This window comes from Alosa sapidissima, chromosome 8, assembly GCF_018492685.1.
Source record: "Alosa sapidissima isolate fAloSap1 chromosome 8, fAloSap1.pri, whole genome shotgun sequence".
In the NCBI taxonomy this organism is placed as follows: Eukaryota; Metazoa; Chordata; class Actinopteri; order Clupeiformes; family Clupeidae; genus Alosa; species Alosa sapidissima.
In genome coordinates this window covers 21289460-21317456 of record NC_055964.1, presented here as the reverse complement: position 1 = coordinate 21317456, position 27997 = coordinate 21289460, and the positions used below count along the sequence as shown (strand labels likewise).

The following is a 27997-nucleotide window of genomic DNA, read 5'->3' as shown; positions in this document are numbered from 1 at the left end:
TTTAAAAATATGCAGTTAAGTCAAACTGAAATAGCTCAAGCAGAAATCAATACTTTCACACCATTTGGAGTAGAGCTGTAATTTTAATGTGCATTCAATAGTAACCAAACATTACAAGCCATAGCCTTGGCTAGACCTATGTATAACTATCATAACATGCAAGATGATGGACTAAAATAATACAACACCCTCTAAGATCTCTCCACATTGCTTGCTGTTATTGGGCTCTTGCTGGACCCTCTCTAAAAATGATCGGGGGGGTTATGCTCAGATTTGGGGTCATGCCCTGATTATACCCAGCATAGGGTTTAAATTGGCTATAGGGGTTGTAGGGGTTAACCTGTGGATTTATGGGAGAAACACCATAATTGTACCCAGCTCCTCCAGTGTTGAGGAAAGTTGGGGAATTTAAAGGATTCATGAAAGAGCCGAATGGAGAAGAGGGGTATGTAGGATAAGGATAGTACTGGGAATATGGTCCAAGTCCTGGTTGCTGCAGACCATAGGGAAGATAGCATGGCGTAGCCTGGGCATTTGGCTGATTTTGTCCACATGGTCCAACAACCAAGGTGTTGGGATCGCTCGTGGCCTGAAACAGCTGGGTAATTGGTTGGTCCTGTTGCGGTCTCTGTAGGATGTCCGGCTGTGGCAGTGGCTCTGGCTGCTGTGGCTGGGTAGAGATGACCAGGTTAATGGTGGCCGGGCCTGCTGCAGGATTGGCCTGTGGGTCGTTCATGGGAGGAGGGGGTTCCTGAATGGTAATACCTGGAGCGGGCTGCTGCGGGGCTATTGGGTTTTGGTTACGGTTGGCAAGGGTATCTCTCACTTCGGTCAGCAAGGTCCGCAGGCCCTATAGGGATATGGACATTTGAGGATATGGGTAGAATCTTGACAATATACACTGATGATTAGAGGGCAACATAAACTTGTTTGTATTATTGGGAGGAATTCTCGAGTTGCATCCTAACTGAAAAGTGCTGACTCACCGTTTCCTCACTGCCACTCAATGCTGATCTGGCCACTCTCTCATGATGTTCTTCAACCTGTAACAAAATAGAACAAATGGATCAAAAAATTCTTCGAGCAAAGGAAACATACAGGGTTATAGAAATTAAATATAAATAAATACTGGATGAAAACTTACTGGTGCTGCAAGGCAAACACAAAGACTTCCTAACAACAAGGTGATTGCCTTCATCTCTACTTTGAACCTATATAAATATGATGAATAAATACAAGGCTATATTGGTTATAGGATGAAGATGAATACACATTCATATGTGTATACACAAAAATATGCCATTTTTTAGTAACTGACAGTCAAACTCACTGATGGTTGTTCATTCTCAATTCTCTAAAACAAAGCACGATTTAGGGTTGAAATGGAGTTCCCACGGTTTGATTTGATTATGGAGTTTCTATGGTTTGGTTTGTCTTTGAAAAAGCAGGCTTCTTCCGTTTTGCTTTTGGAACAGAAAAGATCTCATTATAAAGTCTGAGCCTGGCCAATAGCACCCAATCAGAGAGGTGCACAACCACGTCTAGAACTTAATTACATACTTAATTGTTTGGAGAAGATTTCAAAAACAGGGTCAAATTATCAAATACCACTACATAATTTCAGAAACCCTTTATGTAACATGTAGGTAATGTGATCTCTGTCAACAATAATGCCGCAGACACATTTGATTATTGCTTGTAATGTTATAATGATGTTTACTGAGGATTCAGGATATTTATTAACCATTAGATAAGATAGGTAGGGCTCTCTATAAAAACTGAGAAACCACCATATTTCCCAGAACGAAGATTGGCATAGAAATCTGTGCTAACCTATATTTAAGCTGATTACAACACCATCACTATAATACATTTATCTAGTGCTTTATCAAGGCACCCAAAGTGCTTTACAGTGAATGGGGAATTTCGCTAACCAACACCAATATGTAACATCCACTTGGGAGCACACAGTGAAATTAACCACATACTGTGTCACTCTTTGCATTTGACCGACAGTATAACATACAGTTTAATTATGTTGTTGCACTGATATAACATTACTCAGTGCCAGAGCCTTATATAGCAGAGCCATTGTATACCTACAGTGATACTGTCATGAATATGTCTAAACGTTTATGAACGTTTATGACACAATGCTTCTGTCATTCGGTTTTTGTCATGACAAGTTAAGGTTAGGATTAGGGTTGGGTTAGAGTTAGGGTTAGGGTTATGACAGTGTCATGTCACTCTTATGTAGATACCTTCAAGTAAAGTGTTACCGAATAATGTTCAAAATCACTAACAACGACTGCAATCCCTAAGACACATATATGCTAGATGTACCGCATAGCGGTACAAAATATGACCGCCGCTCAGTCCTGTACATCCGTTCCGCAAAAATAAATCACACTCCAATTTGTCTCCATCTTTTACTCCATCCCCCACTCTTGAAACTTTTGTGTATGCTTGTTTGGCATGCCTGAGTGTGTGTGTGCAGCTGCACAGAAAGTAGCCTACTGGTGCTGAAAAGGTGAATAGATTGTAGAATAGCCAAAGAAGATGTAGCATTGTTATAAAACCTTTAAAATCTCTAAACAATCACAAGTAGGGCCGTTCATCACAGTTCATCCATTGCAACTGGATTGATGAAAGGTCACTTACACCTGTAGGCTACATTGTATTTGGGAAAAGCAAAAGGTATCAGCATAATGTTATTTATTTATTTATTTATTTATTTATTTATAAACAAAAACATCTGTCAGTTCCATGCCGTTTTCAACAGCTATCAAAAACAAAGGTCATTTTTGGATGGATGGATTTTTTGTGAATGTTTCTTCTTCTACATAAGATTTTAGTCATCTTTAGTTCATGTGATAGTTTATTGTCAATGCACAAATTAAGTAACAGTAGTCTGAAACGTTATTGTTAATGCACAAATTAAGTAACAGTAGTCTGAAACGAAATGCTGTTTTACATCGAACCAGTGGTGCAAATAACTGACATGTCCAAATGTGCCTTGATGAAATGCGTCGCTAGACTGTTCATACACATTTTAACGGGCCAAAGTTGAAGAGCTGTTGTCCGTTATTGTTCGTGCAAATATAGGCTGATTCATGTTCCCTTGCATTGTGTAACTGAGGTCCATGGCTAGTCTGGCTTTCACCAGACCAAGCTCAACCTTTTAAGAAATCAAAAAATAAATAGCGGGCAGATCAGGCTGGGTTCACCCAGCCTAGTCCATAGGCACCCGATATTGTTTAATTTTCCGATTGAGATATCCACGCTCTGGCTATTCTAAATGCAAAAAGGCATCAGGGAGTTATGACAAAACTGTAACTAACAAACTAGATCCTAATAGAAAGCTGTTAGCTTCCCTAAGCTACAGGTAGGCTTATAAGGTAGGCCTATTTACAACATAAATTGTCAATAGGCTATGCTGGCGACACAAATAAAATCTCCTTAGGAAACCAATGGCTTACGCCTTACAGTATCAAGCGGACTTAAACTGCCATATCGTGGCGAAAAGTTGTAATAAAATTCACGCAGCTCCGAGTCAAGGAAAGCGCGAATGAAGTAGCCACTTCTAAATGGGACCCACTACACAGTAGCTTAAGGTGTGTTGCTAAAGCAGCCATAATGAAATGAAGGTGTCATTGTTTGGATACTTCACACACACGTGCTTTTTAATTTCACAGACTACAACTACCAAGCTGGAATCAAAGCACATCGATTCCCCTCTCACACCCTGCACGCACTTAAAACAAAATAAACAGGCGTCTCAGTCTCACGCATGTATAGGCAAAACTGTATCAGACCGGTGTAACGTTGGTAAATCTTCCATTGCACAGAATGATTTTGTAGCACGTGCAACAAATGACAGTCGAAAGATACAATTACAGTGCTGCTATCAATTTGCTTGGTATGACCGCATTTATAGTTTTCTACAAATGCAATCAATCAAATTGGCCTCCATCACTCAACCAACGCTAAAGGTAACACCTAGGTCCTTATTGATATTATAAGATTAACGTACCTGCAGTAAAAACCAAGCATGTCCGATAAACATCCTCAGATTTATTTCGGCTTCAAGAAGAAATGGGAATTACATTTCATGTGAACATCGTCCTATCCTTATTAGACGTTCTGTGCGGTAAACTACTGTCCTTGTAGGAAGCGTCCATTGTTTTTCCAACCCACTTTTAACTTCCAACAAAATTACGTCTCACTGCAACGATGCGCCATCTAGTGGACAAACGACTACTTATCGCCAATACTGGAAATGCAGCCATGATGATGATGAATATTTATTTTGGCTTTCTTTTAATCCTACTGAATTTGTAATTATGTATCGGCTGTTCTAATACCGATAGTATGTGGGTGCCTGTGTGTGTGTGCATGTGTATATGTGTGCACCGCCATCTACAGGCCAATGAGTGTACAGTCACTAAATGTACACATAACCTATTTTTTTTAGACCCCCCCCATGGATGAAATTCTACGAAACTTGGCATACCCCCATAGCCTGGGTGTTCCCATGCTGCCTTGCACGCGATTTGATTCACGCTGCTAAGGCAGCCTGGAGACCATGGAGCAAATTTTCGCCTGAGATAGGGAACCAATCACAGAACAGGGGGGAAAGCAAGACGATGATGAGCTATGCACAGACGCATTTGATAGACATCCGTGGCACCCAATAAACGGATCTGGGCATTTTTTTCAAATACGAGAAAATGAACGTTTGGTTCCCAGACCACGTCTCATTGAGAAGTGGTGGCGCTAGCCAGGCTAATACCCCCAGAGAATGCCAGGTCAATCATACACATAAAATTTGGTGCAGTTCTGAACATCTTAACTGAAGATAGGGGCGATTAAAGCAGAATAATATTGCATTTTCATTTTTTACCGGGGAGGTGCAAATCACAAATGAGTGATTATGGTCCAGGTTGATGTGGGCCCTTGAGACCAACATACCATAAAAGATTCTTCATCCTCAGTGCCATGGTTCAGGTAGTTATTTAGGAAAAAATAGGAAAAATGTGCTTTTTTTGCGGTTCGGGGGGCCCAGCACGGGGGGGGGGGGGGGGGAGTGGCCCCCGGGGACGAAACAAAATTTTTCCGTAAAAGTCTAGTGGGGCTACATACCCACCAAATTTCATGTGCACCAGTGTTTCGGTGTCCCGAGTATTAAAAAAATTCAGGAAGTAGAAAAACTTTGACAATCATTATATGATCGCCGCTTCGCTAGCGGCGGTCATAAATATATATATATAGGCCTTGTTTTTTGTTTTTTTGGCCATTATGACAGTGAAGAGGCAGACAGGAAGTGAGTGGGAGAGAGAGATGGGGTGGGATCGTGAAATGACCGCAGGTCAAACTCAAATCTGGGTCCCCGTGGGCACTTGGACGTGTATGGTATGATCACTGTATTGGTCTCAATTTCAGTTATGAACAGGACAGGAAAACAATAACTTCACAAAACTCCTTGTGCTATTGGGTGGGGCCTTTCCCCAACAGACAGACTTAACAGCACCACACACAAGTAATTATTCTGTAACAACGTAAAGTAACATAACACATCACTCCTCAGCTATTAAACAAACTCTTAACAATGCTTAACAGCATCAGAAACTTGTGACCCTGGTCTGATTAATCATGGGGACCACGACTCAGCAAGACCTCCATCAGACCTCAACCATCAGGGGAATCATGATTTTGCATCTGACAACTGGAACTGATAAAAGTCAGTTACAAGCTGAACCCAGTGACTAATGTCTGTTGCCATGGGTGGAAACTTGTCTCAATGAGGGACTGCCAGACCACAAACTGCATAAAGTGCAATGCAACAAATTATGTTGTATAATTGGCAATGTCGCTGATTGCGCTTGGCTTGTGCAACACAAAGCATGACGCACAGTAGTCATCACACAACATCCATGTTCAGAAGAGAATCACATATCACACTATCACAAGAATCATCACTTCGAATCAATATGTAACAGTGCCACCTGCTGGCAGATGATACACAAGGCTGTACTACTAGCCGTGCAAAAAGCCACTTCACAGTCAGCTATTTTAGTAGGTTTTAGTCCAGCCTTTAATCTAACAAATCAGCTATTTCTGTTGCCCTTAGGTTAAGTGATTATACAGGTGCTGGTCATATAATTGGAATATCATCAAAAAGTTGATTTATGTCAGTAATTCCATTCATGCCATCCATGAAACTTGTATAGGCCTATTATATTCATTCATTACACACAGACTGATATATTTCAAATGTTTATTTCTTTTAATGTTGATGATTATAACTGACAGCTAATGAAAATCCCAAATTCAGTATCTCAGCAATTTAGAATATTGTGAAAAGGTTCAATATTGAATATCTCAGAAAATTAGAAGATCAAGACAAATACAACATTTTTTTTTTAGAAATATTGGCCAACTGAGAAGTATGAACATGAAAAGTATGAGCATGTACAACACTTAATACTTAGTTGGGGCTCCTTTTGCCTGAATTACTGCAGCAATGCGGCATGACATGGAGTTGATCAGTCTGTGACACTGCTCAGGTGTTATGAGAGCCCAGGTTGCTCTGATATAGTGGCCGTCAGCTCTTCTGCATTGTTGGGTCTGGCGTATCGCATCTTCCTCTTCACAATACCCCGGTTAAGGTCAGGCGAGTTTGCTGGCCAATTAAAAACAGGGATACCCTGGTCCTTAAACCAGGTACTTTGACACTGTGTGCAGGTGCCAAGTCCTGTTGGAAAATGAAATCCGCATCCCCATAAAGTTGGTCAGCAGCAGGAAGCATGAAGTGCTCTAAAACTTCCTGGTAGATGGCTGCGTTGACCTTGGACCTCAGCAAACACAGTGGACCAACACCAGCAGATGACATGGCACACCAAACCATCACTGACTGTGGAAACTTAACACTGGGCTTCAATCAACGTGGATTCTGTGCCTCTCCTATCTTCCTCCAGACTCTGGGACCTTGATTTCCAAAGGAAATGCAAAATTTACTTTCATCAGAGAACATAACTTTGGCCCACTCAGCAGCAGTCCAGTCCTTTTTGTCTTTAGCCCAGGCGAGATGCTTCTGACGCTGTCTCTTGTTAATCTTGCTCTTGTGGCTTAACACAAGGAATGCGACAGCTGAAAACCATGTCTTGCATACGTTTGTGCGTGGTGGTTCTTTAAGCACTGACTCCAGCTGTAGTCCACTCTTTGTAAATCTCCCCCACATTTTTCAATGGGTTTTGTTTCACAATCCTCTCCAGGGTGCGGTTATCCCTATGTACACTTTTTTCTACTACTTCTATCTATCTTTTCCTTCCCTTTGCCTCTATAATAATGTGTTTGGACACAGAGCTCTGTGAACAGCCAGCCTCTTCAGCAATGACCTTTTGCGTCTTGCCCTCCTTGTGCAAGGTGTCAATGGACATTTTTTGGACAACTGTCAAGTCAGCAGTCTTCCCCATGATTGTGTAGCCTACAGAACTATACTGAGAGACCATGTAAAGGCCTTTGTAGGTGTTTTGAGTTAATTAGCTGATTAGAGTGTGGCACCAGGTGTCTTCAATTTCGAACCTTTTTACAATATTCTAATTTTCTGAGATACTGAATTTGGGGTTTTCATTAGTTGTCAGTTATAATCATCAAAATTAAAAGAAATAAACACTTGAAATATATCAGTATGTGTGGAATGAATGTATACATTATACAAGTTTCACTTTTTGAATGGAATTACTGAAATAAATCAACTTTTTCCTGATATTCTAATTATATGACCAGCACCTGTATGTCAGAGAATGACACTGAAAGCATTTTACCGTGGATTGAGCCCCCTAGAGCAGTGGTTCCCAAACATCTCATGGCAGGCCCCACTTTGACAAGGAGGGAAAAAAGTGTGATTAAAAAGTCAGTGCTGTGCATGATACTGTTCAAACTTGCAATCCCATAAAACATATGTATTATTCTTAAGAATCTATCCCTGTGTGGTTTTATTTAATGACGATTGAAGAGTGTAATGCATTTTGCAATTAAGTGGTGTATTTGAGGTGTGGATGCACAGCTATTTACTGGCAATGATTGTGAAATTAGGCACTTTGTGTCAATAAACATGCACTGATACAAGTTGAGATGCCTGTTTGTGGTAATTCCATTTTGATGAGGTGAAACTCTTTCAGGTATTGGATGGAATGTAAACACATCATGAAAACACTATTAAGCAATTTGCATTAAACACTTACCACACAATTATTAAACTAAACCACGAACCACAGTAACTTTTGCCAGCGATTCACAACCAACCTATTTTAGAGAGGAGCATTCCCATAGGATGTGGTCATCATGGGTAGTCTTAAGAGATTGCACTGGGGAGACATACAATAAGGGTACAGGACTGCTTACGGGACAGAATTGCTCACAAACAAGATTTTGGAACAGGTGAGTCAGCAACATTTGGATAGATATTGGTAAATACTTTTGTTCATTATGTCTTAATTGGGAATTCAGTTTTTCAAAGGATCTCATCTTTGAAGCAGAGATAAAGGGAAAAGGGGAAGTTTTAGGAAAGATAGACTAAGGGGAATTTTAGGAAAATAGTAAATAATTGACATTGTGTAATGCATCTGAATGCATTCAAACTGTAAGGTGCTGTGCTGAACACTGAATATGAGGGTGCTGCTCTTCACTCTGGGTCTTCTGGGACTTGGTCTATCAGCTCCAGTAAGTCCATAGTTGCAATTTATTTTTAGTGTTTGTGTGTAGTTATAGTTATATCTGGTCTGATTTTTAAAATATTTTTTTATGGCATGTATCATGCATGTTATTCTCAATTTTAGGTTGGGCCATTTGATAATAACCTAAGTGCTGAGGTAAGATACATCTCTTTCTTCCTGATGATTTCAAAGCAACAACTTTTAAACAAACCCAAACATACAGATAACTTCAACAAATGTTGGTATTTTTACCTTGTTCAAATAAGCTGTATTTCTTGCAACTATGTTCTACAATGTAGCACATTCCTAATGATTCTTGAAGCATTTGTAGAACATTTACAAAAAAGGATCCAAGAAATTGGAAAAGATAGACATTTGTCATCTGCCTTAATCTGGAGCTGGAAAGGTTGTAATTTAAAAAAACGGCTTCAATAATTGTTTTTTGGCAATGTGTGCCCGGACTGCCTGCTATTGCGCTATGTACCATTGTTGTTGCGGCTAGGAGCATGACCCTTTTTGTTGGTTTCAGATGTTTGTCCTTAGTACTAAATGGGCACACACATTAAAAATGATTTCCCACATTGTTCCTTTAAAGGTGGTCATCAATTGCACAGGAGGTCGAGTTTGTTTATGTTTAGGTTTATATTTAAATTTATTAGCAGACGCTTTTGTCCAAAATAATGTACATTACATTTTAACCAAGGACCAAACAAAACAACCAAAAAAGTCATCCCTCCCTTCAGTATTCCCAGAAAAACCCCATGGGTTCGTTTTTATATGGGGGATAGGCTGTCCCCAATTTAATTGTTTCCTGTTTTTTGGAGCCTGGACTGCCTATAGAGACACTTTTTTACAGTGATAGCCTACTCACGGAATGGGCAGCTTGGGGTCGTGAATAGGTGATTGCTGAATGTGACAAAAAAAAATTGTATGGACTTGAAGTATTGTATGGGATTCTGTGAAGTAGTTGCCCTGTCTACCAGGTTTCTCTGAAACTTTAAGTGTTAACTATTTGGGTGTTAATACTCCACGAGGGGGACTATTGAGCCCTATGGTCAGGCATTTTGGCTCTGAAAGGAAACATATGTGTGCACGCACAGTTCGGTACTACTTCAAGGAGAAAGAGTGCTGCTGTTGTGAACTTTTAATCGTTTGTGACCCATGGGTTATGTGTATGAGTCACATCATCCTGGATGTGATTTTGTACTGCTTTGTGATTGTCTGTTAAAGGCAATCTTTGTAACATGTCTAAGTGCAGTTTGTGGTAAGATCCTTATTACTCAGTTCACAGAGCACTCTTCGGGGTGAGTACTATTGTTCCTTGTAGTACTATTGCTGGCATTAGGTGAGCAAAGGGAGATTCTGTGAAGTATTTGTCCTGTCATTCTAACAGAATAGACATATTGGGCATAGTCAGAGTGTAACAGTCCATTCTTTACAGCTTGTTAGTTACAGCTCTGCAGCTTGATTAACTAATTGGGTGTTAATACTCCACGAGAGGGACTATCAAGGCCTGTGGTTGGGCCCTGAAAGGAAATATATGTGTGTGCGTACTGTTTGGGACTGCTTCAAGAATCTCCATAGAGTGTTGCTGTTCAGTTGGTGCTTGACTAGTATAATCATTCTATGTTGTTTTTTTATGTTTTATTTATTACTTTTAAAACACTTTTAAACCATTCCCCCTTTATGCTTGTATGTACTATTCCTGTTTGCTTTTGTTTATGTAAAGCACATTGAATGACCTCTGTGTATGAAATTGCATACAATCGCTGACAGCACCTTTAACCTGGAACTCAAAAGCAAAGGAGTATGAATAATTAAATTAGTAGCACAATATCTCTCAGGGTCTTTCATAATTGTCGAACTGCTCTCCTAAACCCTTTTTTAAATGTAGCTTTGCTCAAATTTGATGTGCATTGTGCTCATTCAACCAGTGGTTAAAAAAAAGAAATATGCTAAGTTTTCAGTCCAAACCATCTGGCATTCAGTCCAAAGGAACAAATGCAATATCCAGACTTTACAGAAAAACAAACAAGTAAAACTAAGCTGCTCTAAATAAGCAAGTATACAGATGGTATATAAATTGTGAGAAGGAGCATGAAGTCCACTTATTTCCAACTGTTGCTAAATTTCACTAAATTCTGCATAAAATGTTGTGTTTTTGTCTTTTGTCACAGGACCTGCTCCTACAGTACTTGATGCAAAGCAATAATGTTAACCCCAATCCAACTTACAGATTTAATATAAGCCCCTACCAAAATCCAATGTATGGATTTAACATGTTTCGCTTTCAACAGCCAACTTTGTACCGGCCACTGACTCGGCCTATGTTTCCCTATGCAATGGCAAATTACCCTAGATACCCACCAGTTCCACCACCTATGCCCATGCCCCATAGTTTTGGTATACAGCCCCATATTGTATTTGTACCACTACCAGATCCAAATACAGCTAGGCCTACAACTAGACCCACAGCTAGGCCTACAACTAGACCCACAACTAAATCTCCAGCTTCTACTCACATGCCGTTAACAGCTGGACAACGGCAACTCTCAGGAGGGCTGTAGGGTTGGTCAAGCCTGTGCTAAGAGGAGTGGATACACCTACTGTGGATTAATGTGTTAAAATATGATACATCTGTGTTCTGTCACATAGTTCCATTTTAATCAATATGAACTTCTACACTGTAGCCTTTGTATACTTCATTTAGTTAAAGGTTTAAGGGATTTGTGCTCTCTTAAATATGTTTTTTAAGTATCAAATAAGGTTAAAATAATTATGAATTTCATTTAACCAGTATTTTAGCTGTTACTGTGAAATCAGCTGATTTGTTCCATTTAATTTCTATATATTGAAATAAAAATGCTGCAGTACACAAGACAATTTTGATCTGATAGTTGTGTGGACTCACAAAACAAGGTTTATTCAAAAAAAAAAAAATCTGAGAAATTATTAGAACCAAAGAATTAGATTCTTCTTTTAAAATACAATTCAAATGATAAATGTTAAACACAAGACATTTTACACTTTACATGAAATGTACATTAAATGTCAGCAATTACTTTCCAATGACTTAAATAACTATCGTTCAAAAGTGCAAATTCTTAATGCATACATGGGGGATATCCATGAATAAGACAAATGTCAATTGAGTTTGTGAAGGTCACATACTTTTCTTGTGCAACAAACGAGACTGAATGGTTGTACTGTGCTGTACTGCATGACCGTTAGAGACTAGGACTTCTGCTCCGCCCCGGTGGGAGGCTGAGGGGTGCTGTCCGGCTTCAGGATCTGATACGTGATCAAATACTCTGGGTAGGCCTGCAAACAAACACACACATTGAGATTCCTTATAGACCCTTTCAAGAGAGTTCCATTATCAGCATCATAGTTGGCCCCACAAGACTTCCTTTTTAACATTCCATATGTTATCTTAATGCAGAGGAAGTAGATTGGGGCCCAAATAGAACGTTCAAGCATTGTTTTTGTTTACCTTGTTGAAAGGGTCTATAAAGGTGAGCAGACGAGAGATGATCATTACCGACCGAATGGTAAAATATGTATGTATGTATATATGTATGGTAATGACCGAATGGTAAAATACGTATGTATGTATATATGTATGGTAACGACCAAATGGTAAAATATGTATGTATGTATGTATATATGTATCCGTATAAACACTGACAGTGCAAAAGTTACCAAACAAAATAATACATGCCTGATGACAGCATAATCAGAGGGAATTCACTGTTAGTATAACTATTCAGTGTATTCACTAATCCTGCATAAGTTGATCATAAATAAACCAAATCTTATCAAATACTAAATTGAATGTAAAGAATTTGAGGGCATAGTTATTGAATGAACACAATTTTGTACAGTTCGGTCCTTAAAAACATCCATCTCACACACACACACACACTACTGACAGCACTAGTGTTACTCACCTGTTCTCCCCTGTAGATGACGTACTCGGCGTAGGCAAGGCCATTGACGCTGGGCCGGCCGATGACTGAGTGGTGGCCGGGTGGAGCGTGGGCCATCTTCATGGCACTGAACTGCAGGAAGGACTTCCCCAGGGTCACCCGGCAGAACAGCATCTGCCTGTTCCACAGGAAACACACACAAATACACACACACACACACGGTTGGATAACATCTAGACAGACAAGGTTGGATAACATCTAGACACAGATGCAGAGCTTTAGAGTGCAGGTACAGGTGAGGCCGGCGGCATTACCTATGGCACACGTAGCAGGAACGGTCTTTGTGTGTGGGGCAGCCAGTTCCTCCACCGATACCGTACACGTACTGGTTACTTTTAGAGGAGTTCTCCGCAAAATAGATCCCAGCGCCAAACATTCCTCCGATGTAAGCATGGCGCTCATCAAAACCTTTGTGAATGATGGCATTTATGAAAGGAGATCCTACAAGACAAAAAAAAAAGATTCATCAATAAGTGTCCTTATTGTCAGAGTGAATCAATATTGTGTGATGTATAATATATATGTACATACATATACATAAATGCACATGCATATATTATATACACACAGTGCGCGATCATACAAATAAATATAAATGTAAATGTAAACATCTCTTACCATGGAAGAGCATGCGCTCATTGTGATGGTTGTGGTTCTCATCAGCAATCTCCTTCTGCCTGTGAGTGTATCGCTCTCTCAGCTTCTTGTTGACCACCTTTTGGATCTACAGACGGAGCAAGAACAAAGGCATCTCAATACTAATGCCAAAACCATCATTTCCACAAACAAAAGTGAGCGCATCGGTAGAGGAATATGTGGAGACAGGGCGCAGGCCTGGCGGGTTGTACCTTGAGGATGTTGTATCTGCTGAAGACACCCCCGGCGTTCCCCCCGTCTCTGTGCTCGCGGATTGTGCTCTGCATCTGCAAAAGAGCACATGGGCCTCAGTGAGGCTCCACGCCTTGCTGTTGGTCTTCCACTGAGGACTTTCCTGTGCTATTAAAAGGTGGAGTTTGCGATTCCGATTTCCGAAAATACAGCAGACAATCAAAAACACTCCTGCCTTTCTTGCTCCTGTAGTAGTGTCAGGAGCAATTTGCTGTATTTGACAAAAAGTGTTTTGGACTGAACCTTTAAGTGTGTGCTAATCACTTGATTGCTGCCAACTGACAACATGCTTGGTGTGCACATGAACAAACCGATGAACACTGAGACATGATTGATCTCAAGTGACAACAGCCCTGGGGACTGAACAACTTTTAAGGCCCGATTACAGCTCTGCCACTGACCAACAGTGGGTGGAGATCTTTAGATTCAGCAAGTCATTGTTTGAAGAATTATGCCAAATGATAGACCCGGCTGTTGCCCTGAGTACTCGTTGTCGGACGCCTATCCCAACAAACAAGCCATCGCATCTATCCATAAATTGCAGGAACGTCTGTCTGCGTATGGTTTATCCATTCAATTTCAAACTTGGCAGGTGTCTTTCTACTGGCATGAGTAAGTGCAGCGCATAGTTTGACGTTGCTTGGATGAGAAAAGCAAAACATATTGTTATATATTGGTAAAAGAAGCACACGTTGGCTTTCTCCACTCTATCATAGCCACCCCTCTCACACAGCACTGCGCAGAGAGAGGATAAGCAGAGATTTGGCAGCACTGAATCACGGTTAAAATGCAAGATGTTTGATTATCATGTCTGACCTCAACAATAAAGACTCCCTGCATGTTTGCTTGCATAAAATTACACGGATTTTGCAACAACACGCCAACAAACACGGGTAGGTAGTGGCTATTCAAAATTACATAAAAAGTATGTGCAATAAACTGACGCTTTGAATACCCCAGGCTACATTGGACATGAGACTTTGAATAAACAAACTACAATTCCGACGGCAAGGTCCCAAAATGAAACAAGCGATAGGCTAATAGTCCCGAATTTAACGTTTCAGAAGACGTGCCACACAGCTAGACAACAAGTGGCAGACAGAGCAACTTATGCTACCAAACACTGCTTTTGAGTCACATCGTTGCAAATGTCAAACAATCACAAAATGGCTTGTCTTCACTATCAGGAAAGTTATTCAATAAGCTATAGGCCTAGCCTTAACTCAAAACATTTGTTATGCCATTCTGATCAGAAATGTCACATGCAGTCATGCCTAAATTCTGCTTACTGCACATTAATTATAGGCTAATATATTATGATATGATATATTATGACAACTATTCATTATTGAATGCTTAGCTGGAATGATGTTTTTCCCTATCATCCTATAAACCTGCGGGCATGTAGTAGGCTAATTGGGCTACAGGTTTTCTACAGGAATGCCATGTTTGAACGGGCACTGCACTAGTTGTATAAACTTGCGACATGTGCCGAATACAGAGTTGTTGGCGAAAATTTTAGCGTCAGCAAAACAACTGTGCACCGATGTGTGTATTCAGTTTGTTTTATTCCACGGAAACAAGAAAGAGAGCACATCAAGTTGCCTAATGTTAGGGAAGCGCCAGAGATTGCTGAGATTCTCTGAAGGTTACGTCACACGATGCGAATAAACCTTTTCCATCAACTTTATTCGCATTATACCTTATGCGCATCGAGAGTTAATCCACCCCCCTCTAGCGAATCAAATATAGATGCGCATTAGGATTTTTGATGCGCATTTCACGTGTTTCCAACCGGGATTTCTTATTCAAATAGATTAAATGCGCATTAGGAAGTTGGATGGAAACATGCTAATTGTCTGCTGGAAAGAGATAGTGGTGGGGTGGGGTGTCAGTTTCATTGCGATTGAGGGGAAATACAAACCTCCTCCTCGACCGACTGGAACTCCTTGTCATCGACAGCCAGGTCGATGAGCACCGTGCCCTGGTTAGTGCAGTGGAACGTCAGGTACGGGTTGGCACCTGCAGAAAATAATTAAAAAGAAAAAAAGAAAACATGACTATAACGTTAAAAAGCATGATCTTAAGAATGCTAATGTACAATACAGACAATTATGAAATAGCAACGGTGAAGACCATACACACGTCCCTTAATCATCTGAAATGCAACTCATGAATACTAAGGTACAACTAGATAGTCAGCACATGTATGGTTATGTGTGGTATGTATGTACATACTATCTGATAAAACCACACTTTCCATACACAACAGACACATTTACGGTGCCTGGAGTCCCTGGTCAGCCCTTTACCTTGCTGACCCCCCAGTAGTCTCTCGATGCCCTTGATGAGCTTGTGCCGATGACCATAGGCATTGATGCCAATCTCCTTCAGCTCCTCGTGACCCATGTCTGCCAACACATCCAGTGTGATCTAAGGGGGGAGGAGGCGTTAAGACACAAGATGTCATACAAGGACGAGTTAAGTGTCCAGAATAAACCTAACAGTCTGGGGATAGAAATCGTATCTGGAAATGTTAAGACATTAAGACTGATACATATCACAATCTTGTTGGACTTAAATGTGTCGACTTTTGACCTAAGCCAATGAGATGGACAAGGACATGCTCAAAAAGCCATATCATAACATAAGATAAAACAACAGAACTGCTGAGAAAAAAAAAAAATTCTGGTGGAAACTGGACCCCTCACCTGCTCCCTCTCAAAAATGTCTCTCAGCTGTTCCAGCCCCAGGCTCTTCAGGAACTGACTGATGTTCATGTCCAGCATAGCCACTGAGGAAGCAATGAAACAACAGATTTAACAACCTTAACTGTGAGAGAATAGCATTCTCTATCAATATTCTATTTGTATTAATGCTTTAAAAGGTCAGATAAACGAGTCCACCAAATTCCACACCATAATAATATAATAGCATAGTAGTATCATACTCCACAATATAATAGATAGGTTTCCTATACATGGATTAAGCCTAGTCCAAAACAAAAAGAAAACTTCAATAAAATTCCCCATGGTAAAGAAGCTTTTAGTCTAGGATTAGACTTAAACTATGTACTGGAAACTGTCTGAATAACATAATACTCCCTTACTGAGGTAAAACATATATTCCTATTAAATAATACCATTTAACCAGTAGGCCCCTCTCTCCTTTCCAGTCAAATAATACCCTTTAACCAGCCAAACACTGGCCTCTCTCTCTCTGGTCACTCACCCTCTCCCTCCTTTCGGTCAGATCCGCTGGCCCCGTCTGCTGGTCCCGAGCCGCAGGCCCCAGCCAGCTCTGTAAGCGGCCCAGCCAGGTTGTCGATGCTGCTGGCGGCCGACAGACAGGAGGGCGTGGACGCCGGCGAGATGATTGAGGCGCTGACCACTGTGGCCTGCGGCTTAAAGCAGCTGGGTAGCGCATCCGGAGGCATGGCGTCGATCAGAAGGGCCCTGATGTCATCAGCCTGAGACGGGATATCAGAGCAATTAGTTTCTTTGTTTGTGTGTGTAAGAGAGACAGCGCAAGAGAGAGAGAGACAGAGAGAGAGTGTGAGAGTGTATGTGTCAACATACATTAAGTGAGAGGTTGAGCACAGTGTGTGAGTGGTTGAATGAGTGAATATTTATCTATGGAAATAAACTTTTAGTCAGTAAATCCTTAACGTGATTCACGCTGTAAATAAATAAATTAATAAATAAATCATTGAGCAACCAATGCGGAAACCATGAGTAAGGCACATTATGTGTACGTGAGCAAGTTCCCTCGTACTAGTACCAGTTTCCTGTTGAGCAGAGCAGGCTAACAATAACTCCACAGTCTCATCAGGCAGAGTGTTGTGGCTGTATTGTATTTTGGTTCTGAGCGAGCTCATGTTACCGTGGCCAGGTCCAGCGCTGTCTGGCCCTCCTGGTTCTTCATGGTGGGGTCAGCGCCGTGGGCCAGGAGCAGAGCACACAGCTGGGTGCGGCCCTTCTGCGCCGCCTCGTGCAGGGGGGTAAAGGCCCACTTGTCCGTGGCGTTCACACAGGTGTTGTACTTAATGAGCAGGGCGGCAATGTCCACGTGCTGCAGGAGACACGAGACAAGAACATTAGAAAGAACATTAATGTTAAGGCTTGTGAATGTGTTAGCTTCTCTTACTGAGCAAAAATGCAAACAGTGGTGGAACAAATGTGATAGTTTTCTTTGCTAAACATATTTCATTGTGTCGACCATTCCCTTTGTACAGATCAGAGTACATTTAGCAAACACCTGCAGACATAAGAAATTTACACTAACTTACAAGAGAAATAAACAATAGATGAACATTTTATGCATGCAGTCCACTGCACATACAGTGTTTCTGAATGTGCTAGCCTCTGCACTCACCCCGTAGGATGCAGCGTTATGCAGTGGAATGAGTCCTCCTTTGTCCTGTGCATTCACATCTGCACCATGCTCCAGAAGGTACTCGGCCACCTCCAGGTTATTATAGCCAGCTGCAAAGAGAATTAGCCAAGTTAAGTTGAGTCAACTATTCAACCAAGAAATCCATACCATTCAACCCAGATGGATGGATAGATAGATAGCTAGATAGATAGCTAGATACTTTATTTATCCTGAGGGAAATTTTATATATACCGGTATATCCCAAACAATTCACAAAATGATGCAAAAAAACACAATATCAAATCAAATGTGTGCGTGTGTGTGTGCGTGTGCCCGTGTGTGTGCCCGTGTGTGTGTGTCTCAGGTGTTTGCAGGTATCTCTCTTACCTGCGAGGTGCAGCGGTGTGGAGTTGCGCCCCTGCGTGTCTCTGCAGTTGATGTTCTCAGGGCTGCAGAGCTTCTGCACGCGGGCCAGGCAGCCCTTCTTAGCGGCGTCCAGCAGGGCGGCGTCACCGCGCAGCAGGTCCTGGATGTCCGTGTCCCCATCCTTCACCATGTCCAGGGGCATGTTTCCGTCCCGGTTCTTCTTGGACGGGTCTGCCCCATGCTGAACGTGAACAAAAGAGAGATATCATCAGAGTGCTCTAAAGTCAAATACATTGAAACATACTGAAGACAGCACAGTAATGACACAACAAATTTCATTAAGGATATTACTTTGAATACAATGTTAAATGTGCAATATAGTAAAGGTGAACAGGAGCATTAAAAGATAAAAAACAACAACATTAACATGAGGAGCCAACCTTGAGCAGCAGTTTGCAGATCTCATATTTGCCTTTGGCTGCGGCCTCGTGCAATGGAGTGAACTTCCACAGGTCGGCCACATTTACAGACGCGCCGTGCCTGACCAGGAGCTCCGCCACCTCATAGTGACCATAGGAGCAGGCGTTATGCAGCGGGACCAGACCACTGGGGGAAAATCATAAATCAATACTTAAACTGCATTATTATAAGGTTATATCAGCCAATCATACTACAAATAATGCATTCAAATGATATTCAGCTAATAATATTCAAAAAATATTACTATTATTATTTATTATTTTTGGCATTATTTTCCATAGTCATATGTTTGACTTTAAGCCAGGGAATGCAAGAATATGAGGAACTGCCATTAAATATTTAACTTGATTAAATTACTGTAAAGCTAAGTCATTTAAAATGTGTGGATATCAATACCAAGTCATCAAAGTCCACAAGCCTCAACATGTATTATCAATCTAGCAGTCATTAACAGTCATATGAGAGCTGTACTTCATGACAGAGCACAACACGGCTCCTCAGCCAGGAGCACTGAGTATGCGAGGCTCACCCTTTGTCTTTAGCGTGGACGTCGGCCCCGTGTTGGAGCAAGTACTCCACCACCGCCACCCGGTTGTAGCCAGCAGCAAAGTGTAGGGGGGTGGAGTGGCGTCCCTCCAGATCGCGGCAGTTGACGTTCTGGGGGGAGCACAGTTGCTGCAGGTGGAGAGGAAAGAGGCATAGGGAACTTCTGTGTAGTCATGATTCAGCGTAGTTTACGCAGTCAAAGAGCTATGCTTAATGAACACTGGACAATGCGTGCCATCATTTATATGTGTTATTAATGAGAACCTTCTGTTTATAACAAACAAAAATCTTACTTTCACAGTATCCAAATCTCCAGCTTTAGCCGCTTCCAGGAACCGGTAGTCAACATCAGAGTTACGAGTGGGAATGTTTTCTGCAAAAAAACCCCAATTATAACAATACAGAAATGAAATACAACATCTTGATAACATAAAATATTGTAGTAAGTAAATACACACAGTACAATGTAGGCTACTGATAATGCAAGTCTGATATTAATATTACTGATGTTGAGAGAATGTACAGATCTATTAACGGTCCTGACAACACACAAATATAAATGCCATTTGGATTCAAAGCTTAGATAAAATAATGATAAGATCAAATTAATGTTCTGAGCTCAGACTCTGCCAAGTAGAATCTTTATGGGTAAAAGAAACAGTATCACTTCCAAATGGCTGCCCATGACCGTTAATAGACCAATATCTTATAATAACAGCCACGCACGCACGCACACACACACATAGACACACACACATAGACACACACACATAGACACACACACACACACACACACAGGTTACCATTGAGGATCTGCTGTACGGCCTCGTTGCCCATCTGGGCGGCAGTGAAGCCCTGCAGGGACACGATGGCGGGGTCGGCCCCGTAGCTGAGCAGCAGCCGGCACGTCTGCAGGTGGCCGGCCAGAGCCGCGCGGTGTAGCGCCGTCTGGCCCAGAGTGTCCAGGGCATTCACCTAAACACACACACACACACGCATAGACACACGCACGCGCACGCGCACGCGCACACGCACACGCACACGCGCACGCGAGATAGGGAAAATGAGGATGGATGTTCAGACAATACCAACACCATTTTGGCAACACCACAACAGCATTACACAGCCACAATGCTACACTCTTAGTCATAAGGAATAGTGCTTAAAGGGTATATCTCCTTGCATATGATGGATCCATTTTCCACAATTCATTTGGTGTTGTTTCATATGCACTAGCATGTCAGACTGATGGGTGGTACCTTAGCAGCGTGTTTCTGCAGAACCTCCAGAACATCGTTGTGAGCCCTCTCAGCGGCCACATGGAACGGGGTCATGAAGCTGAGAGCGCAGCAGGACAGAGGAGAGATGCAGCAGGACATAGGAGAGATGCAGCAGGACAGAGGAGAGATGTAGCAGGACAGAGGAGAGATGCAGCAGGACAGAGGAGAGAGGAGAGATGCAGGAGGACAGAGGAGAGAAGAGAGATGCAGCAGGACAGAGGAGAGATGCAGCGGTTAGTGCCTCATTACAAGAGAGGAGACCAAAACAACAGTACACAGTATTTGTGATTGTCGGTCATGGTGTGACTTACTCTTTGTTCTTCTCGTTGACGTTGGCACCTTTGCGCAGGAGCAGCTCTGTGACCTGCTTTCGTTTGGGGTGTGGGGACGCCACGGCACAATGCTGCAACACAACACAACACGACAACACCACCACCCCCAGAAAACAGTGAATGAGTGAAGGAAAAGTCCACACCCAAATACATTGGAGTGTCAAAAAAAGCACTTGAGAGGGGAGATGGGAGGCAAAGCTCACCAGCGCCGTCTCGTGCGTCTGTGGGTGTTTGAAGCTGATGATCTCCAAGGCAAGAGTCTTCTTCACCTTGGCTACATCCGCCTCGCGGGCAGCTTGGAGCAGTGAATGACCTTTGAACTCATCTGGAATTGTGGAAGAAAAAAAAAAAAAATCCATCCAATCCATCTATTCTTATACATGGTAAAAACAACAACAATGCAATGCATTGATTTTTGATTCAATGCAACACTGGATTTCAACTTTGACTGCATTCAGGGCTTAAAGCAATAAAAATGTCTGTGCATGAAGTTATCAGACATTTATGAGGACGTCATATATACTGTAGTCTCATTGCCTATTTTCAAATCTTAAGCATACCAGCTCACGCCTGAATTCAGACATGGTGCCTGAACACTTTAAGCCCTGTGTATTAAAGAGAGTGCGAAAGTATAAATATACTGAAATAACAGTGAGATGTGTGCGGTCGCTCTCACTCACAGGTGAGCCTCTCTTTGAGCTCGGCGGTGGGGGCCATGTCCACAGCGCTCTTGCTGTGGCAGTTGGCCAGCGTGGGGTCGGCACCATGGCTAAGCAGCAAGGAGCACACCTCCACGCGGTTCTTGGAGGCTGCCTCGTGCAGAGGGGTGAACTGCCACAGGTCCATGGCGTTCACGCAAGCGCCATGCTGAAGACACACACACACATGAGACACAACACCATCAAACATCAGGGGTGAGAGCAAGGACACTGGGTATGGTAACAATGCATGCTAAAAATATGGATTTAACACTTAAAACAGGCAACTCTCACAATGAAGTACTAAGACTACTGGACAAAATGATCGATATAATGCAAAAAAAAGTGTTTTACCTTCAGAAGAAGCTCTGTCACCTCGTAGTGGCCGTAGGAGCAGGCATTATGAAGGGGAACCAGGCCACTACGGTGAAAAAGAATTTTTGTTGTAAATAATTTAGCCCCGTTTCAGTGGAGCAACACAAATGGAACATAAGTGAATCTGAAATTCCTAAACTCAACAGCCCCCCACCCTCCTCAAGTCTACCACACACACACCTCCCCACAGGAGACAAGTCTGCCTTTCTAATTTATGGTGTTTTTTCACCCTCCCCCCTCTTCAAAGCAGTCTCATTTTTAATACGTTTGTTCTGTGTACGAACGCTGGAAAAGTCAGTGCCCTCTATCCAAGTCCAAATGATTTCATAAAAGTGCAACTATGATAAATACATTTACTTCCTATTATTTGTTTAATTACAGGAATAAGATAAAGGCACAATATTTATAATATGCATATATTTAAGGCATTTAAATAAACAATACAATTTATATAATGCTTGAGTCACTCTATGGCTGAAAGAAGCAGCATCTCGGACATTTTGACACATATGACAATGGTAGTGCCAGAGGTATCAGCGCCCACACACACACAGACACCCACCCCTTATCCTTGGCATGGACGTCTGCACCGTACTGCAGCAGGAGCTGAACGATCCGCACACGGTTGTAGCCTGCCGCCAGGTGGAGGGGGGTGGACTGAGGGAGAGAGAGAGAGAAAGAGGGAGGGAGAAAGAGGGAGGGAGGGAGAAAGAGGGAGGGAGGGAGGGAGAGGTTGGTGGGCAGGGGAGGGGGTCGGGAGAGGAAGGGCAGGAAGAGAGAGAGAGGCACAATCATCAGACTTGAATATTCATGATCCTTGTGATGCTCACTGGCTGAGGGCAACTAAGGCAGCTCGCTGTGAATACGCATCTAACGATGGCCCTGGAGAGTGGAGGGAGGGTGTGTGTGTGTGTGTGTGTGTGTGTGTGTGTGTGTGTGTGTGTGTGAGTGTAGCAGAATGAGGGAGGGAGGGCGCCAAGCTTTCTCAATTGTTCCTTTCTGGCAGCCAGCCAGCGTCCTCAATCCGCCTTGAAGTGAGACGCCCATTATTTTAAGACCCGAGTGCAGACATGCTTGTGCTGTTTCGAGGGCACTCTGGTTCATCTGCAACTAACGGACAATTGTCTGCAGCCCGCTTTAAGACAAAACCACACTGTAAAAGGCCAACGTTAACCCGTTAAAGAGCTCCACCACTGTCTGCAGCTAAACGACATGTGATTAAGTGATGTAAGTCACTCTGAGCTCTATGCATCTTCAGTAGAAGACTTCTTTACCAAACCTATCTTGGTGCTGCACGAATAAACGAGTCTGGGGAGCTGTACAGTACACTTCAGCCAAACACAGTGTTAGAGAAAATGCAGTTCCACAATTTAAAAAAGGGGCAAAGTTTAGTACATACTGCACAAGAAAGAGAGTGTCAGGCATTCACCCACACATAAGATTCCGCTTATCGCATGCAAAGAGACATGACCAGAGTGGACAGAAATCAAAACACAATGCAGAATCTCATGGTTTAGTGGCATGAGACTGTAGTTACACAAGCAGAATATGATTCAGCACCAAAATGCAAATGGTCATTATCACATACGGATGATGGTCCAAGCAAATAGGTGATGACATTTCCTATTGTGAGAATTGCAGTTGTCACTGGATACACATTTCCATGCCATGAGGGATGAAAGTCAAATGGTAGCAGCCGAGAAGAGATTGGAAATACTCAAGAGAGAGTGCAGGTGCAGAACTTAAAGCATGCATCCATTTAATCACAGAGAACAGACTCATAGGAGTGAAAAAAACATTAACAGTGGTTAAAAAAGGGGGGATTTGAAGGGTGAACGGCGCAAAGAGGACGGAGCGCTGTCAAAAAGCAGGAAACAGAACATTCCGGACGCCGGTATAAATAGGACATCTCAAATTCAGCAGCTGCCCATCTCAACCATGATCTCAACCAGACAGACATCAAAATGGGGACCCTGGCAGAGACATGGACAGTGACTAGGAATGGGGGGAAAAAAGGCCCAGGATTCTGTGCAATTAAATGTGATAGCTCAGGGAGGGGGGCAAATTTAGGCTTTCAAAAAGTAAAAAAAAAAAAAAACACAATCAGTGCATCAATCTAAAAGCTGTTTTCAAAATACAACTTACCAGCATTTTTTGTGATGTTGACTGATCGACAATTTCGCCACAATAAGAGACACAAAACAAAAATTACAAAATGACATTTGCCCCATCAACTGTGAGGATTCCTATAATGTTTGTCTTAACAGTTTCAGTATTTCATAGAAACAACAAAATATATTACTTATAACCATCAGCTATCATTTGTTAATCAGTCATTTCAATTGAAATAAAAAAAAAGGCCATGAACCACCAAAACCTTTAATGGGTAACATTTGTACTATCATCACTATTAAAAGCTGCCTAATGCTAAGTATTAATCTAGCCATTGGCATTTCTTCAGGGAGCTTCATGTAAACACATCAACTACATGTTAAGTAGGCTAGTTTCCCTCTATCTATCTCTGTGTGAGGAGGACTGGGGATAACATGCTCAGTGAAAGAACGCAACCACTTAGAGCAATAGCCTTGGCTACAGCATCTGAGAAAAGATATGATGGTAACTATTACAGAGATCAGACTATAATGAGCAGAAATGTAAAGTCTGACCCAAATCAAAACAAGCATGGTCTAGAAGCCTAACCTCAACTAGGCCATGGCTGCTATATGTCCCAGTCCACATTTTACATCAGTGGAATATCTAACCTTGCATAAATTAAATGAACAGCCGCAGGGCAGCCCTGATATTAAAGGCAAACATCTAAACCTTAACACAGCCACATACTTTTCAAAATTACTCATGAGTGATGCTATTGTTTAGGTGTACTGATGGAAATATCCCTGAAGATAATGGCATTAAACTGCTATCTGCAGAGAAAGGGTTTACAGAGGGCTGTGTCTTTTCAATCCTGAACAACTGGATTATTTGTTTGGTGCAGAAGAAACATAGTCTACAAAGTTCACGCGGCTGTTCTGCAGTCAGTGTACCGGGTGCACGGTTTAATTAGTGTCTTACCTTGCGCCCGTCGCTGGCATGGCAGTTGACATTTAGCGGTGTGAGCAAAGCCATTAGCTTCTCCTCGTTTCCACTCCTGAACAAAAGCAGGACATGCATCACCGATCAGGAAAGCGGATGACCAGCGCAAACACAGTAATCCACAACTCACTCAGAGATCATGAAGCCACTGATCGAGATTAAGCATCGCTTTTCTCTCAGTATTGTCTTCAAAATAACCAGTGATTTTTTTTTTTTTCAGTTATGAACCTAACAGCTTTAGTAGAGATGTTTTGCTTGAATGTTTTGTGAGGTGTGCATGTCAAATGGTGGCAAATGCAAAGCCCCTTTCAGTGTATTACAAAATACAGGCCCATCAACAATCAGCTAGTGTACACCTGAGCAGGGTTAATAACATAACCTTCCTTCAGTACTAATCTCGTGCCAACTTTCATAGCCACGACTGTGAGTCCCTGTCTGTAAAGGTCAGGTCCCAAACCTTCTGCTTGGCGCACACAGCTCTGCCAACACAGAGAACTTACAGGATTAGTATCTGCACTCACCTTGCAGCTTCTAGAAGCTCATCCTTCTTGTATTCCCCTAGATCGGGACAGAACACAAAAAATCAAATCAGACAACTAGCAAGTAATTATGTGCAGAAGCATGTTTTTCACTAGAGATGGAATATTGTAGGCACAAATAACTATAAAATGACCTAAAATGTGACACTCCCTGTTGCACTGAGTGGGATTTTACAGAACCAATGCTTCACAGTATTTCTACCTAGAGATGTAGTCTGCAACCTGTTTTTTTGAGAAAAGGTTGTTGACATTTAAGCTCAACAGAAAAACAAATTAGCCTCCATCCCTCCCTTTGCATTGATTGGCTGGGACTGTTTATGGCTCGGCCCGGGCCACTTGTTTGTTTCCCATTTAAAGAGTTAAGCAAACATTGTACAAACATTAGAACACAAAACACACTGAATGGAATTGACAGCAAGAGGGCCATGATTTGCAATTCATTGAATTTGACAAAAAGATTGCCGGTAAAATCACAGACTGCTCCTTAACTGCTACTGTGTGTTTCTAGTCTAAGTAATTTTTACACTTGCACTACCTCTGCATCATATACCTCCCCTCACCAACACTTAATTCTTGACCACTTTATAGCATGCTTTTTATAATCATACATTAAACAACACACTTGATTTCTTGCTTGTATCAGACAACAGTGTGTTTAGGCAGAAAAAAAAAAACTGCACTCACCAGTGAGCACGGCCTTAGCAGAGGGGTCAGCCAGATCCAGGGCAGACTTCCCGTCAGTGTTGCGGATGTTGGGATCAGCTCCATGCTGAAGCAGGACTGTGAGAGAAACACAAGCAGGCGCCTCAATGCAGCGGACCGACACAGAACCGCTACCTCAGCAAAGGGAGGGGGTGGAAAAGCCTCAAAGCAGACTCAGTACAAGAGAGCATGCGAAAAGGCAGTGTCGCAAAAGGGGCTGCTGCTGCAGTAACAACGCCACACTCATGCACAGAAGTGCAAAATATGTAATGTTACTTTTGTTGAAAGTGTCACCCTATAATGTTTATATTTTGTCAAATAATAACGTATATTCTGTCAAAAAATAACGTTTATATTATGTCAGTTTAAAATGAATGAAGGAATTAAAGCATTTAATCATCAGTGGTATGTATCCATATAGTCATACAGCTGTACTGTGTGCCAAACCCTACCGATGCAAACATCTATCTTGCCCTTGATGGCTGCCTCGTGTAGAGGGGTATAGTTCCAGTTGTCCCGGGCATTTGGGTCTGCGCCTTGGCACAAAAGCAGGCTGACGACTTCAGCATGACCGAAAGAGCAAGCATTGTGAAGGGGGATCAGACCACCGTCGTCACGGGAATGCACGTTGGCACCCGTCTGTAAGAGGTGTTCCACCACGTCCTTTCTGCCAAAGCCTGTGGGAGGACCAGAAGCCAGCCATTAGAATAACAATGGCATTCACGCTTGAAAAAATCTGACAAAAACAAACGCATTAAATCTTACAAACGCATAAAATCGGAAAATACTATTTAACACAATTATTCTATGAGCTTCTTCGTATGAATATCAAAATGTTGTTGTGGGCAAACCAATATTAGCTTAGCCCATTAGCTGGTCACCTCGCACCGCAGATATTTACAAACATGAAAGAACGCGTTCATGCCAAACCTGCAGCGAAATGTAACGGCGTAGATTTCCTCCCAGCCATGTCCTTGGCATTCACATTCACAGAGTCCACAAGTCTCTTAACCCGAGAGACATCACCATTGCGGCAGGCCTCGAAGAGTTCTCGGAAGGCTCCACCGGTAGCGCAGACGCCCTCCCCCGGGCTGGTGGCTCCTGAGCCCGGGCTCGTACTGCAGCTGCTAGCCCCGCCGATGTTTGTGTGGGAACTGCTACTGCTGCAGAGGGGGCTAGCGAGGGCCGTCGTTGTGGTAGTGGGCATTTCAGGAGAGGCTGGCGTTGGCTCCATACTGCCGCTGCATTCCTGACTACCGTCAGTCGAAACCAAACTCGATGATCCTACTACGGTTAAGGGAGAATCCGGAGGGGTTGAAATAACAGCATTTCTCGGCGGAGATTGTAGCGTAGTTTGCTGTTGTTGTGATGATCTACGGGACACGGCCATTTTGCCCCGTAAAATCTGCGTGTCAGCGATAAGCGGAAGAATACAGAACCGGAAATACGTAACAGCTTATATAAACACGAAAGCCTTTGGCACACTACTGGATCAGTTATCGTGCATTGTTATCCTGCGCTTGACATCAAATATCAAAAAGGAAAATATTCATAATCGTTAATATCATGACATGCCCTGTTTTTTAAGAAAAGTGTGCAGCATAGTTGTCTAGCATGA

The 27997-nt window shown here is 42.3% G+C and overlaps 2 protein-coding genes and 1 long non-coding RNA gene across 5 annotated transcripts; 1 reads left to right on the top strand and 2 right to left on the bottom strand.

Moving 5' to 3' along the window:
- Positions 1–98: 98 nt before the first annotated feature.
- On the bottom strand, positions 99–8421 carry si:ch211-155m12.1 (uncharacterized protein LOC567653 homolog). 2 transcript variants are annotated; one of them, XM_042100509.1, is made up of 4 exons: positions 8308–8421; positions 1145–1211; positions 987–1043; positions 99–850 (listed from the first exon to the last, which is right to left on the bottom strand). In XM_042100509.1, the coding sequence occupies exons 2-4, from the start codon at positions 1196–1198 to the stop codon at positions 218–220; spliced, it is 744 nt and encodes a 247-aa protein (XP_041956443.1). In that variant the 5' UTR covers positions 1199–1211; positions 8308–8421; the 3' UTR covers positions 99–217. The 2 variants fall into 2 exon arrangements, with proteins under 2 accessions (XP_041956443.1, XP_041956442.1); XM_042100508.1 differs by lacking the exon at positions 8308–8421 and adding an exon at positions 4034–4079.
- LOC121715125 lies at positions 8292–11478 on the top strand. Its single transcript, XR_006033531.1, has 4 exons — positions 8292–8442; positions 8650–8724; positions 8841–8873; positions 10895–11478. It is a non-coding gene; the product is annotated as an uncharacterized LOC121715125 (long non-coding RNA).
- Positions 11479–11600: 122 nt separating this feature from the next.
- tnksb (tankyrase, TRF1-interacting ankyrin-related ADP-ribose polymerase b) lies at positions 11601–27813 on the bottom strand. Of its 2 annotated transcripts, XM_042100505.1 has the most exons (28): positions 27310–27813; positions 26832–27056; positions 26362–26457; positions 25660–25696; positions 25118–25193; positions 24191–24211; positions 22608–22702; positions 22025–22091; positions 21653–21839; positions 21176–21297; positions 20952–21043; positions 20620–20698; positions 20164–20335; positions 19654–19733; positions 19344–19489; positions 18775–18940; positions 18356–18575; positions 17969–18078; positions 17477–17665; positions 16826–17063; positions 16306–16388; positions 15907–16027; positions 15519–15616; positions 13555–13629; positions 13325–13430; positions 12961–13147; positions 12668–12824; positions 11601–12038 (listed from the first exon to the last, which is right to left on the bottom strand). In XM_042100505.1, the coding sequence occupies exons 1-28, from the start codon at positions 27767–27769 to the stop codon at positions 11952–11954; spliced, it is 3792 nt and encodes a 1263-aa protein (XP_041956439.1). In that variant the 5' UTR covers positions 27770–27813; the 3' UTR covers positions 11601–11951. The 2 variants fall into 2 exon arrangements, with proteins under 2 accessions (XP_041956439.1, XP_041956440.1); XM_042100506.1 differs by lacking the exon at positions 24191–24211.
- Positions 27814–27997: the final 184 nt, after the last annotated feature.

What these genes read in the sequence shown, in the direction of transcription:
- si:ch211-155m12.1 (XM_042100508.1), bottom strand. Translation starts at nt 4,053, where the DNA reads ATGCTTGGTTTTTACTGCAG. An exon ending in ATGCTTGGTTTTTACTGCAG is followed by an intron (nt 1,212 to 4,033) that starts GTACGTTAATCT and finishes ATATTTATATAG; the next exon opens with GTTCAAAGTAGAGATGAAGG. An exon ending in GTGTTTGCCTTGCAGCACCA is followed by an intron (nt 1,044 to 1,144) that starts GTAAGTTTTCAT and finishes ATTTTGTTACAG; the next exon opens with GTTGAAGAACATCATGAGAG.
- tnksb (XM_042100505.1), bottom strand. Translation starts at nt 27,769, where the DNA reads ATGGCCGTGTCCCGTAGATCATCACAACAACAGCAAACTACGCTACAA. An exon ending in CAAGATAGATGTTTGCATCG is followed by an intron (nt 26,458 to 26,831) that starts GTAGGGTTTGGC and finishes TTTCTCTCACAG; the next exon opens with TCCTGCTTCAGCATGGAGCT. An exon ending in CACACCGCTGCACCTCGCAG is followed by an intron (nt 18,079 to 18,355) that starts GTAAGAGAGATA and finishes TTCTCTTTGCAG; the next exon opens with CTGGCTATAATAACCTGGAG.